The sequence below is a fragment of the Nomascus leucogenys genome, chromosome 18 (genome assembly GCF_006542625.1).
Source record: "Nomascus leucogenys isolate Asia chromosome 18, Asia_NLE_v1, whole genome shotgun sequence".
NCBI lineage: Eukaryota > Metazoa > Chordata > Mammalia > Primates > Hylobatidae > Nomascus > Nomascus leucogenys.
Genome location: NC_044398.1, coordinates 35256534 through 35270040, shown reverse-complemented (window position 1 = coordinate 35270040; position 13507 = coordinate 35256534). Strand labels below are relative to the sequence as shown.

Here is a 13507-nt window from a genome sequence, read left to right as displayed (position 1 = left end):
TGGAATAGCGTAATGAGGTTCTTGCCTTAAAGGCTGATGCCTCTGAAAGGTTGTGCTCCAAGTGAGTTCCAAAAGGGGTGGAATCAGTGGAGCAACAAAAGGCAATGCCATCTCATTTTACTGCCAGCATGAAGTCATAGAACACAAGCAAGTCATCCAATCAGCTCTCTCGTGGCTTCCTTTATAGAGCCCAACCTTCCTCCAGCAAATAGAGCCCAATCATATTCCCCTACATGTTAGGGAGGATGCTGTAAGTGTTAGAGCCAGACTCCCTCACCATGTCAATTTTTTTCCTTTTGCAACAACCCAGGCAGCAGGTAGACCGAGAAGGGAATCTGTTTGCTAAGGTGTTTGCTGGGAGAGACGGCTGGGTGATCTCTCTAGCTGCTGTTGTCCTGGCATCCCAGGGATGGATGCTCACATGCTTTTGACTTTTTCTCATGCCAATATATTCTTCCTCCTTTCCCTAAAGTTCCTGAATCTATTCTTTTTTTGTCTGGATCATGTTTGTTTGTTTGCTTTTCTTTTAGGAAAAGGGGAGAATGAAATGAAGTAAAATGTTTAGAAGTAGAGGCCAAAAATGTCAAGGAGATTTTCCCAAGTGCTTGGGTATTATCAGGGAGCCAGTGTCCTGGAGAGGTCTGAGAGCTCTCCCAGGCCTTTGTGTCCTGTTGATGGGCCAGGGCACTGCTCCAGTGGAGCCAGGGGCACACGGGGGATGCAGATTGGATTAGTTGTCTGTGTCATGCGTGATAGAACAAACTGTGAAACAAGGTTAAATAAAGACAACACTTTCACCCACTTGTTTAGAAAATTATCACTTATCCCATTCTATTAGGTGATGATCCGTCTTTTAGAATATTACATTTCACATGTACACACAACAGTAATAATACTGTATCTATCAATAATAATCTGTTCATCCTATTATTTTCTGCCACTTTCCTTAAGTATTCATATATATGTATATATAAAAATATATAGTGTTTCTGTAAAGTCTTTATATTACTCTGTTCCATAAAATGCTATCACATTTATGAATCATAATTTATTATTTCCCTAATAGTAAATATTTAAACCGTATGTTTACTTTAGAGTCAACTCTTAATTTAGAATATTTGTCATGCATTTTAGATATATTTAGGTTACTTTTTCAGTTAAATTCCCAACTTGCAAAGGTGAAAGACATGAGCAGCTTTAAACATTTGTGTTCTGTATTATTGTAGCACTCTCCAAAGGGTTGCATCATTTTGTGGTGCCAGTAGCCATGAAGGATTACGCACATATTTTTTCATAATTTCTTTACCACTAGATATTATCAATTTTTTTTAAAAGTGCTAGAAATGTAATTTGACCACTTACACATATTAGTTTTCAGACCTCTACTTTCTTGGATGATCTGCAAATACATTTCATAGCTCCTGGAAGAAACATGGGCTGGAGTCCCAGGACCCCGTAACTAGTCCTGAAGGGCTCTCTGGGGTCAAAAGGGCCTGGAGTGTTGGATGTCTATGCCCACCTAGGCTCTGCAGAGAGCTGAGGGCTTGGAGCAAGCTCGGCTGTATCCACAGCCTTGTCTCCAGCATAACTTTCCACCAGCCTTATGCTAAGGCTTGGAAGTCCATGGTGAGTCAGCGATTGGAAATTCAGAATGCATTTCATGTTATAAATGGACTGGCCAAACCAGATAAAGATAATTTAACCCACTGAAAGGTGAAATACAGTGTTTGTTTTTGTTTTCTTTTAATAGCAGAACTCAAATCAGTGGCATCCCTTTTATCTTTTAGGCATTATGAGATAAATGCCAACAATCTATTTGCAAACAGCTCACCACCTATCATGCCTGTTCTCAGACATTATCCTCCTCAACTCCCCACAGCCACCTGGAAGTAGGGACAAGACAGTACTGGGAGATACAGGAAGAAGGAATTGGTCTGAAAAGGAAGTGGCAAAAAGTAGCAGATCAAAAGATCTGTTGTGACACTTGGTCAAGGGACTCTGGGACACCTGCAAGGAGATGGCTGGGTTCACCCTCCTCCCTCTACAAGCACTACACCACAGCACAAGGTTGAGAGGAAGCTAGATTCCTGCTGATGATCTGTCCTTTCCAGAGCCTGAAAAGCATCCTCAACAGAAAAGAGTTAATATAAATAGGAAATGACAAATGCCTCCTAATGTGAGAGATCTCTGAAATGGAGGTGAAGGGATGGAGCAAGGCAAGAAAGGGATAGACATGCTTTCCTAATAGAACTAGAGGCTAGATAAGAGGTTGCACCCACAGAGGAGGGGTCTGAACCTAGGAGCGGGATTGGAGGAAATGCTGAGACTCAAGGAAGGAGGAGGGTGAACTTGCAACACGGAGGGGCAGGGAAGAGAGGAGATGCTTGGCTGTCCTGGAGGCAGACGCTTGATATATTTGGTGTCCCCCCTGCCCCGTAGTGGGGAAGCCAGACCTGTGGATAAGTAGCACAGAATAAGGGGGTGAATTCATCATTATTTGGGCCATGTGGAAAACTGATTCTGACCCTACAAGGAAGAAGCAAAGCTTAGAGTTTTTGTGGGGGCAGGATGGAGCTCCTTCTGCAAGGGAACAAGAAGAGGGTCTGTATAAAGGCAACAGGGCCATGATGGGTGTGATATTTTAACTTCTTTGAGCTGCCGTCTGCAATGTTCCTGACAGTATCGTCAGACCTAAGAAGCCTTATGTCTCAGACAGGCTCTGTGACACACTGGAAACTGGGGAGACGTCTGCAAGGTCCAGAAAGTTCTCCTGGAAATAGGTGAACTTGGGGACCCAAAGAAAGACTTCAGCACTGCCTTTTACTCAGCATGGAGTTGAAAGAGAAAGGCTGAGAAAGCTCTAGGATGCCAAGGAAGTGAAGACGACATTTAGGAATGGAGGGTATTTCCTAAGGACAGAGCTAGAATCTGGCCTGTCCTGCCACCATTGGAGCTTCTGATTTGGCCCTGTCAGGGTCCTGTCATAAAGCGTTCTTCCCCATGCACAGGGAGCTCTAGGCATGTACTTGTGCTGGATATTGCTACCAGTTCTTGGAGGCACTGAAGTCAAGGCCATTTCCTGTGTTCCCCTTAAGCAGGGCTCAGTCAAGTTCTAAGTAGAAATATCAAATGGGTTAGATTTACCACAGTCCATCCTCCCCTCTTTCTCCTCTCCACACTGTTATACTCCCCTCCATTTCCGTAGAATTGCAATCCCCTGGCATTAGATTTTCTGCCCTCTCCAAAGGTGAGCCCGCCGATCTGAGACATAAGCCCATGCTATGATGAGAAAGCTCATCCTGGAGCCTACCTCCAGCTCCCATCACAAAATCTGGGATAGCACCCTCTCCAGGTGCTCCTGCTTTGGCATTTTCAGGCAGATTCGGGATCCAGCCACACGCTTCCTCAAGCAGACACAAGAAATGTATTGGCGGCCTGGCATAGTGGCGTGATCCTGTAGTCCCAGCAACTCAAGATGCTGAAGCAGGACGATTGCTTGAGCCCAGGAGTTCAAGTTCAGCCTGGGCAACATAGCAAGACTGTCTATATTTTTTTTAAAAAAAGAAAAAAGAAATATAATGATGAACTTAGTCCCTGTTTACAAATAGGCAAATGGGGAGATGGAGTGTTCAGTAGGTCCAGAAGGCAGCTCCTACTGTCTCCTCTGGACTTCCTTCCTGGTTAGCAGGGGTTTGAGGCTGAGCCATTGCCAGCATCCCTTCTGGATGTTCCCTCTTTCTCAGCTTAGGCCAGCAGGACTATAAATGTGGGTGCTTTCATGCAGCTGTGCTCACCTGTCCCTGAGCCCAAAGTGAGTCACAAATGCCAAAATGGCTTGAAGGAAGCCAAGTGCCCCGTTAGAGTGGCCACATCAGGCTTTCCTTGGAGTCCCTTTCCATTCTCTCTAAGCCAGCATATTTTGTTTTCATTCTTGGAGCATTACTTGAAATGTAGAAACAAACCTGATCTTAATTTTTCCCTCAACGTGACATACCCTTTTGAAATCGTACAAATAGCAATGTCTGATTGTCATGTTGAATTGCAGGCATGGATGTGAAATCCTCTAAAGTCTGACTGAAGCCAAATATTAGGTCATAAGTCAACAGTTTGCTGAGAAACTTGGTTACTAAGAGGTTGAAAATGTCTATCTTTTTGTGAGAAAACTTGTTTGCCAGCAGGAAAAATTCGTAGGACTGTTATCTTCCTACAAGGAAGGAGAGAGATGTGTGTAATTTTGCAACCTGGGTCAAAGTCCTTTAGGACTTCTGAAATTGGATTGGCTGAGGACTGAGGCCTTGGTGTAATATTTGGATTGCTCCCCGAGGTGAAAGTCAATGAGTGGCACAGGTGTGTGTCATTTCTTACAAGGTCATTGGGCAAAATTGTCTGAATGTCTGGGAACAGGCTCCTCCCACTGCAGGAGGTCACACTCTGCCCACAAATCCTTCTAATGGAGAACTTCTGACAAGGAAATAAGCCGTCTTGGGCCATGGGCACTTGGGGTCTTGAAAGAAATAAAATCTTGACTAACTTCTTCTAAGTAGCTATGACACTCTTTGGAAAGTCTCAGTGGACATGAAGACTCAACTGAACAAAGGCAGGAGCCAGGGACAATGCCCTCAACAATGCCAAGAAGCCTGTAGCTTGCTAGCATGGCCTATGATTGTCTGTGATGTTTCAGTGCTGTCACTAAGCCCATAATGAGGCCCCCCATCATCTAGTGCGAGCCATGGTAAAAAGGAAAGAAGCGGCAAAGGGGTGTCTGTGTGCTCACTATAGCACTAAAGGCAGGCACTTTGCTGCATTAAGAACATTCTACTTTGTTTTAAGATGGCCAAGTGACAGTGTCAGATTTGCATCTCCTTCCAGAAAGTAAAGCAGCTTGCATTCCCTCCGAGTGCCCAAACTCCAGGCAAAGTTAGAACTGTGGTTCAGGATAGAAGAGAACCTCTGCTGTGGATGAGTGTGACAGAGTAGGGCTTTGGCTGTCGCTGCAGGCAAATTCCTGATGGAAGAATCTGCCACCACTGCACTGATGTGGAGATAGTGACACCAGAAACCTGCACCTATGTGTGCATATATATGTTTACATGTGTGTGTACAAACATACATGCATGTGAGTGTGTGCATGCATATGTGCACACATATTTGTGGGTGCATATATGTGTGTGTACTACACATGTATGTGCATGTGCACAGGTGTGTTTGTGTGCAGGCATGTGTGTGCATGTGTAGGGGTGTGTGCAGGCATGTGCATACCTTCATGTGTGGGCAGTAAAAGACAAGTGGCAGAAGCCTGGCATGGCACCATAACAGTCAAGCCCTGTCCCTAATGGATTTTTTCTCATGCACAGGGGGCTCCAGACATGTGCTTGTGCTTGATATTAAGTCACCATTACTCCGGGGCACTGAATTCAGGGCTGTTTTCCACATTCACCCTAAGCAGAGCTCAGACAAGTTCTAACTAGAAATATCAGTGGGTAAGATCTGCCACGGTTCTATTCTCCCCTATTCCTCATCCCCAACTGTTATGCTCCCCAACATTTCTGATCTGAGAATCTCAGTCACCTGGCACTAGATTTTCTGTGCTCTCCAAGGCTGAGCCCTCTAATCTGAGACATAGGCCCATGGCACTGTGACCTGGAAGCTCGTCTTAGAGCCCACTTCTAGCTCCTCTGCCCTTCCCCTCTCCATGAGATGTTTTGCGGCTGGCCTGCACACCTTTTATGTCTAGTCAAAGTGAGTGGCCTCAACCAATGCTGGCATTTGTAGGCCAGAAAACAGTAGCAGAGTTGCTGTGCTGTCTGGTGGGTAGGAAAACCATTGAGGATGGGTCCCTCAAATCCCACCATCAAGATGGCTCACCAATCAAAGCTGACACAGCTGGACAGGTCTGCCTGACTTCATGGTAATTTTGATCTTTCAGGCAAAGAAGGGGAACTACGCCTTCCTGTGGGATGTGGCCATGGTGGAATACGCAGCCCTGACGGACGACGACTGCTCGGTGACTGTCATCGGCAACAGCATCAGCAGCAAGGGTTACGGGATCGCCCTGCAGCATGGCAGCCCCTACAGGGACCTCTTCTCCCAGAGGTAGGCTCGGACAGTGAGGTGACTACTGCTGCCTCGGGACTCTAGTGGTCGAGGGTAGGAGAATAACCTCTTAGAAAATAAGAGCCAATGCAAACATCTTTGTTCATCACATTTTCCTGAGCACCTACTATGTCCCACTGCTTCCTCTTCCCCTACCCTCAGACCCTGTGGAAGTATATGGTCCCTGCCAGGAAGGCTCAGAGTCGCTGGGATCTCTGATGTGAGCAGGTAATGCCAGCCCAGGGCATATTAGCACATGGCAAGGACGTCTTCAGCATGCTAGGGTAGAGGTGGGGAGAAAAGGGCATCTCACCAGACCCAGGATATCTGGGAGAACTTCCCAGAGGAGGGGACACCTGAGGCTGGAAGAATGAGGAGGAGTTAGCCAGAAAAATGAATAATTAGCAGGATCTGATAAGGGCCTACTAATCACTTTTAAAGAGAAATGTGCCTGTAATGTGGCAGTAGTCAATGTGGAAACTTTTAAAAAGTAGGGTCAGAGAAGCAGAATGTCTCCATATTTATTTGCATGTGGCTGGATGGGGCCTCTGATTGTAGGGCAGAAGTTTCCTGGTCTAAGAAGATGCTGTCTGCTGGGGCAAGGAAGGGATGTGGCCTTAGCCAGAAAGGGTGGAGGCAGGGCATGGGTAGTTCAGTGGCCTTTGTCTAGTAGTCAGCCTGTGAACAGGGGCTCCTGTCCCCAAGGTGTCAAAGCCTCGGGCCATCTTCTTGCACACATCTGTGAAGGGCATTTTGCTGGGTGAAGGGATGAATCTGCAAAGCCTAGTGCAGAAGCCCTGGGGCAGGCTCTGCCAGAGTCCACCCAAATCCAAAATGAGGCAGAAGCATCTGAATGAAAAGGCTGGCATCGTGCCAGGCTCAGGGGCAACACTCATTGACTGATTAATGCATGAATTTCAGTACTAAGGAACTTCTATTTGGAGACGTGAGAGTCCTTATAAACCATTTCTTTAACATCCTGCAGTTCAGAGGGTAACTAGGATATCTGGGTTGCTGAGCCAGCTGCTGGCAGAGCTGGGAGTAGAATCCAGGTCTCCTGAGCCCTAGTGCTATGCCCATGTGGCTGCTGGATCTCCAAGCCCCACAACCTCCCTTCTCTCACACTCTAGATGTCCAGATTGTGCCCTTATGCTCATGAGTACCTGGGCCTCAGCCCCATCAAGGGAAGGCTGAGGAGGAGGGCCTGCAACCAGTCCATTCAGTGGCTTCTTTGCAAAACTGAGGAAAAGAGTAGGGCTAATTAAGGTAAATGAGGCTTTTGGGTTTTCCCTTAAATTTAATCAAGTGTACATTCTGTTCCTCCCTCTGCTCTCTGGAGCAGAGAGAGATGACAAGAGGGAAGGAGGAGTAGTGATTTATCAATTGCTCAGATTAAATGCATGAAGAAAGAATGGCTTCTCTCCAGGATTTGTAACATGTTGGTGTTCTTGAGGTTCGCACCAGTTGGTTTTCCGAGATGGGAGGCTCAGGATGATTCCACAGACCATCAACCTCTGAGCATCTCTCTAGAACAGATGGTAAGAGAGCCCATGGGGCCAACACAGCAGCAGCACCAAGACCGCTAATGTGCCCCAAGACAGCGCTCATGGAAGCACAGGGGCCCCAGCGAGGAAAGGTTAGAGTCCTCGTGTGCTTACACTGCTCAGATGGCTCCTGAGAGTCTACTGAAGTGAACACTGACACACTGGAGAGAAGAGGCAGCAGACATTAATCCAGGAGCCCGGGTCTTGGCTGGATTGCTGAATGGAGTCAGAGCAGAGGGGGCTCCCATTAGGTCAGAACAGAATCTGAGAATACTCAACCTGGAGAAGGTGGAGATGAGTGGGGAGGGGTGTGGCTGCCCACCTCCAATATCGTAAGCCTTGCTGGGGGCAGAAGGAGTGAGATGTCCTTTGTGTGGCTTCAGAGGACCAGGGCCAGGGCCAACATGGGGTGTGTGATTCCAGAGACCAGGCCTTCTGAAACAGGCCTGCCCACTATGTGTTCACTCACTGACCGTGAGGTCCCTGTGCAAAACCTCCCAACAGAGACCCCATGGGCTGCTCTCCTGACTCCAGTAGTCACCATAATCAAATGTGGCTAGTCCAGTTTCCATGTCATTTTGGCAAGTAGTGATTGATTACTATTTGCTTTCATCAGAAGGCGTGTGCTCTGTGATTATAAGGAAACGTCACCAGTGGCCTGTGCTGGCCTCCCACAGTTTCCTCATCTTCCTGTATGGTATAATTCCTCCTGGGCTGGAATCATCCCTTGAGTGGGGACACTCAGACCTCAGGTTGCCAACTTACTGATGCCAGTGGTTCTTTAAAAGGCTCTGTTGGGCTGGGTGCAGTGGCTCCCAGCACTTTGGGAGGCTGAGACGGGCAGATCACGTGAGGCCAGGAGTTCAAGACCAGCCAGACCAACATAGCAAAACCCTGTCTCTACTAAAAATGCAAAAAATTAGGTGGATGTGGTGGTGCACATCTGTAATCCCAGCTACTTGGGAGGCTGAGGCACAAAAATTGCTTGAACCTAGGAGGTGGAGGTTGCGGTGAGCTGAGATCATGTCACTGCACTCTAGCCTGGGCGACAAAACGAGACCCTGTTCTCAAAAAAAAAAGGGGGGGGCGCTTTGTTGTATGGTGCTTACAGAACTGTGAGCTGCCTCTAGCTAGGGCATGCTTCAGAGGAATGAAGGGATAGGTCCTGAGAGCAATGCCTCATGCCATTTGCAGAAAACAGGTTCTGGTATAAATGATAGGTCCCAGCCTTATGTGGAACTGCTGTAACTGTCTTTCCCTTCATCCTGGGAACTAAACTATTTCCTTCAATAAAGATACACTCCTTTGCTTTGGCAGAGGAGAGGATGTAGATGTATGTGCGTGTGTGGCAGGGCTTATGTGCTATAAACAGGCTTGCAGACCACAGCATGCAGAGTGGGCATTCAATAAATGTTTAGCAACTTAATAGCCATTTATTGAGCACCTACTGTGTAGCAGGCTCCACAGCGATTGAATAAAAAAAAGCACCTGCAATTATATCTGTCTGGAAAATAGAACAGCTGGCTTCAGGAAGTGGCTATTATCCCTCTGGCTTCCTCGTAAGCAGGAGTATGGATTATTATGGTGTACATTAGTTTAGCCTCATTCTCAAAGTCATTTTGTACCCGTGACTTGTTTTATCTTTCCTCTGTCCCTTCCATACTTCAATTTCATTTTTGTTTGTTTAGGTTTTTTGTTTTATATTATGCTTTCCTATAAATTGCCTTACTATCATTCTGGGATAAGATTGGGTATAAAAAATGCATACAATTGTAGGGAGCAGGAAGAAGAGAAGGTCAGCAAAATTAAGCAACTTGCCTGACATTGCACAGGATCTGCCTAATGAGTGGAGGAGTAGGGATCTGACCCCACAACCACCATCTGGCCAGAGCCTCACCGTCCCCTAGGCCAGAAGCTGGCCCCGGGAGAACAGCCTGCTGTTCTGGAAAGAGCATGGCCTCCTGGGTCAGAATGACCCAGCTCTGATGAGCAGCATCACCACTTTCTAATTACAACAGTGGGCAAGTCATCTAGATTCTAAGCTTTAGGTCTTTGAGACGTAAAATAGACATAATAAGAACCACTTCGCAGGCTGTTATGAGGATTCAAACAGTATAAAATGATCAGCTCCTACTGTGTTCTCTGTAAAAGGTCGCTCATGTCAGTGCTGGCAGGATAAGGCTACTGGTCAATGTGGCCATCAGGCTGACAACTGCTAACCAGCTTTTATGGAGCTCTGATTACTGGCTGGATCTCGAGCTAACGGTCTGTATGCGTTCCCTCTTCTCATTTTGTCGCAATATCCTGTGAGGTAGGTACATTTATTATAACCTCAGGCTTTAGTGATGAGAGAGCTAAATTTGAGAAGCTCCAAGCCTGGATTTGAATGGATATCCATGAACACGAAGCTCTACTGTCTATCCATAGCTAGCTAGTTCTTCAATTGCTGACCTCCTCAAAGGCCCTGAGGTCCTGCCTATCTGTCCCTGAGGTTCCTGCAACTGCCAGGAGGCTCAGCCTCCTCACCCCTACCTGCAGAGACTTATTAAAGCCAGTGAACAGGCAGACATGCAGCCAGGGAGTTGGCCCGACATGATCCATATGAGGTGGTGCAACACTGTGGCTGTCCAGTTCACCATGTGGTGTGCCATGAGAGAAGTCCGTAGTGTTCTGGGGCAATCTAAGCATGACCCCAAGCCATATAAATGCACATGTATCTTAACAACTAAGTCCCTGAATGCACAGCCACATTCTGTGTCTTACATGCTGATCAGTGCCCTAAGCACTTAATGGACATTATATCAATATCTAACCACAGCCATCTTAGTCAAGTTTTCATTACTCATTAGTACATTCACACATTTATTGACACAACAGACATCTACCGATAGCCTTAGTGGTGCCAGCCACTGTGCTTGCTCAGGGAAAACAGAGTAACCCACAGCTCCTGTCCTGAAGGATCTGCTCATCTAAGTGGGGGTCAACAGTTTATGTTGCAAAGATGAGAACACTGAGCTTTAGTAAGGGCAAGTCCCTGGTCCAGGTGAGGTCTGGTGCCTCCAAAGCCAATCTTTGCACTGAGCCAGGCCATTCCCAGCCATCAAAAGGCCATGTTATACTGGGCCCATGATGCTGACACATCTTGGGACCCCCTCAGGGTTGTGGCTCTTGTCTCCACCAGACACAAGCCCACGTGTGGGAATTGAGAAAGGCCTCAAGTCTGTGGTCACAGCTGACCTGGAATGCAGGTCCAGGGTAGAGATCACACAACTGTCCAGTGGGCAGTGAATTTTTCCCGGCTATAAACAACTGTTGCTCTCTAACGACACACACCCAGAGAACTCAGAGGGACCTCTGCTGATGTTATCAGTCGAATATATCACCATGGATCAGGCTTAAAGAGCTCCACTCCCCAGTGGAAAGCTTGGGTGTTTGGGGTCTGGGTGCTGCCAGCTACCACTGGCTCTCTGTTAAGACTCCTGGGTTACAGACAAAATACCACAACCAAGGAAAACCACAATGGGGAGTATAGAAGCAGCATGGGTTGTCCCACCATTGCACACATGATGAAATCAAAACTGCCTCTCATGCCCACTCAGAGCCCGTGTTCTGGGCTCTGCCTTCTTCCCTGTCCTCATCTGATGCCTGCTCCCATACCACCCAGTAGCCTCACTGGCCATTTTTCGGCTTCTTAAATGTGCTAAGTGCTACCCCAGACATGACTTTCACATGGGGTTTTAGTCTTAGGAAGTTTCTTCCTCCCCCAAGTTGAAAGCCAACCCTGGCAGCCTCATAATGACTTTTGGCAAGACATTTCACCTCTCCGTGCCTTGATTTCCTTCTCTGTAAAATGGGAAAATAGGAATAACCATCTCAAAGGACTGGCATGCAAATGAGGATTCAACACTATTTGCCGAGCATGGAGGATACTCCTTGGCACTAGAACATGCTAGACCCATGTGAGCTGTTTTATGATTAGTCATCCTTCAAGCTTCCCCTTACATGTTGGCTCCTCAGTGAGGATTTCTCCAATCCTCCAGTGGACACCACCCACCATGTGGTGTTTCCTAGAACCTCTACTTTGATTCATTTTTTTTTTTTTTATCACAGCTCTGCCTGCACTTTGATTGAGCTAATTTTTTTAGGGTCGGTGATTGTATCTCTAGACCATAAGCTCAGTAGTGCTGAACATCATACTAGGCAAAGCACAGAAGGTCTTCAAATCGAATGATTGTATGAATAATTTGGTGAATCCCAGTGGGAGAGACTTAGGATGTAGTAATGAAAGCTCAAAAGAAAGCATTTTCATGATCAGAAATATCCTAAATCCACAACCTAAATGTTTGCCTCTTTCATTTCTGTATTTCCCGGTTTTATCCTGAGCTCTTGCCACAGAATCCATGTGATGGGCCTTATGTGATTTGCTGTTAGACTTTATCCTTGGGCAGTGGGATAGGGTGGGAGAGGGCAGGGGGGCTGTTGGGGAGGGGAGTGACAAAACCTAATGTGCGTTTTGGGAATAACACTTTACCTGCAGTGTGGAGAGTAGACTGGGAAGAGAAGAGCTAAGGCAGAAAGCTGCTAGGATGGCTTAGTATTGTCTGTGGTGGGGCCAGCATGGTGGGGCAGGGTCCAGGGCCCCCGTGGCTGAGTTGATGAGGTCAGTGGCTATAGCTCACCTTGATTGTGTCTTGCAGGATCCTGGAGCTGCAGGACACAGGGGACCTGGATGTGCTGAAGCAGAAGTGGTGGCCGCACATGGGCCGCTGTGACCTCACCAGCCATGCCAGTGCCCAGGCCGACGGCAAATCCCTCAAGCTGCACAGCTTCGCCGGGGTCTTCTGCATCCTGGCCATTGGCCTGCTCCTGGCCTGCCTGGTGGCTGCCCTGGAGTTGTGGTGGAACAGCAACCGGTGCCACCAGGAGACCCCCAAGGAGGTCAGCACCCTGGGGCCTGCCCTCCCTTTCACAGCCTAGAGGCAGGAGTGTCACACTGGGCCATTGGGAGGGCAGGTTGTTTCTAGTTAGTATTTACCTGAGTCATCTTGTCTGGAGACAGCAGTGTTTTATATTGGGGGATTTTGTTATTGTTTTATTTTGTTTTTAAAACTAGAGAAGAAATGTAGGGGATGTTTTCATGCTTGAACAAAGTGCTGCAGTGCCAGCCTTAGCCACTAAAGTCCTGTATTTATCTATAGAGCAGGTACAGCGTGGGCAGCGCCAGAGAGCCCTTCCCTACCCTGCCCCGCCCATGTGCCTCCACCCTGACCTGGAGAGACCACCTGTAGGGTAAGAGAGGAGCCCATTCCTTCCTGATTCTCTTTGACTTCTCACCAAGGGACACAGGGCGCTGCTCTCCCAGAGCATCAGGGGATCCCTGTCCCTCCCAGCACTCCTTTCTCCCTATATTCCTCCTTCTTGTAGGGCCCAGCCTTGCCCCTGTCCCTCCTGGGTGCACCCAGCCCGGGGGAACACTAGCTCTGTCCACACTCCGAGTTCTGGGCACACATCCCTCCCCGTGTGTGCCAACTGCAAGCTGATTCTGCCCCTCCACACTTCCTTCTTACTGGGATTGTGTTCTGCAAGCTCTGTTTTTTTTAATTTTTTTTTTTTTTTTCTGAAATAAAGCCTTCACCAAGGTCCCCCGGAGACCTTTGCCCTAAGGGAGGGTGGAAAGGAGTGTCATTTGGTGGTGATGCTTTGCCAGCAGAAACTCCACATGCCCAGCCACACTATCCGTGGAGCTGTCACTCTCTGCCACATAGACCTCAGTTATGTCTAGAACCACAGCTCTGGTTAGAGACTCTGTGGGTGCAAATGGATATAAACGTCAAACAGGAAGTGGTAAAGCAACCTGCATCAAACCCAAA

General features: G+C 47.5%; 1 protein-coding gene across 2 annotated transcripts in view; it reads left to right on the top strand.

Moving 5' to 3' along the window:
• The window catches only part of GRID1 (glutamate ionotropic receptor delta type subunit 1), a 783733-nt gene that overhangs the window by 759734 nt on the left and 10492 nt on the right, over positions 1 to 13507 (top strand). For both annotated transcript variants that reach the window (XM_030797641.1, XM_003278586.4), the window contains 2 exons: positions 5927 to 6093; positions 12335 to 12575. In XM_030797641.1, coding sequence (XP_030653501.1) covers positions 5927 to 6093; positions 12335 to 12575 — 408 coding nt within the window. The remainder of the gene's footprint in view (positions 1 to 5926; positions 6094 to 12334; positions 12576 to 13507) is intronic.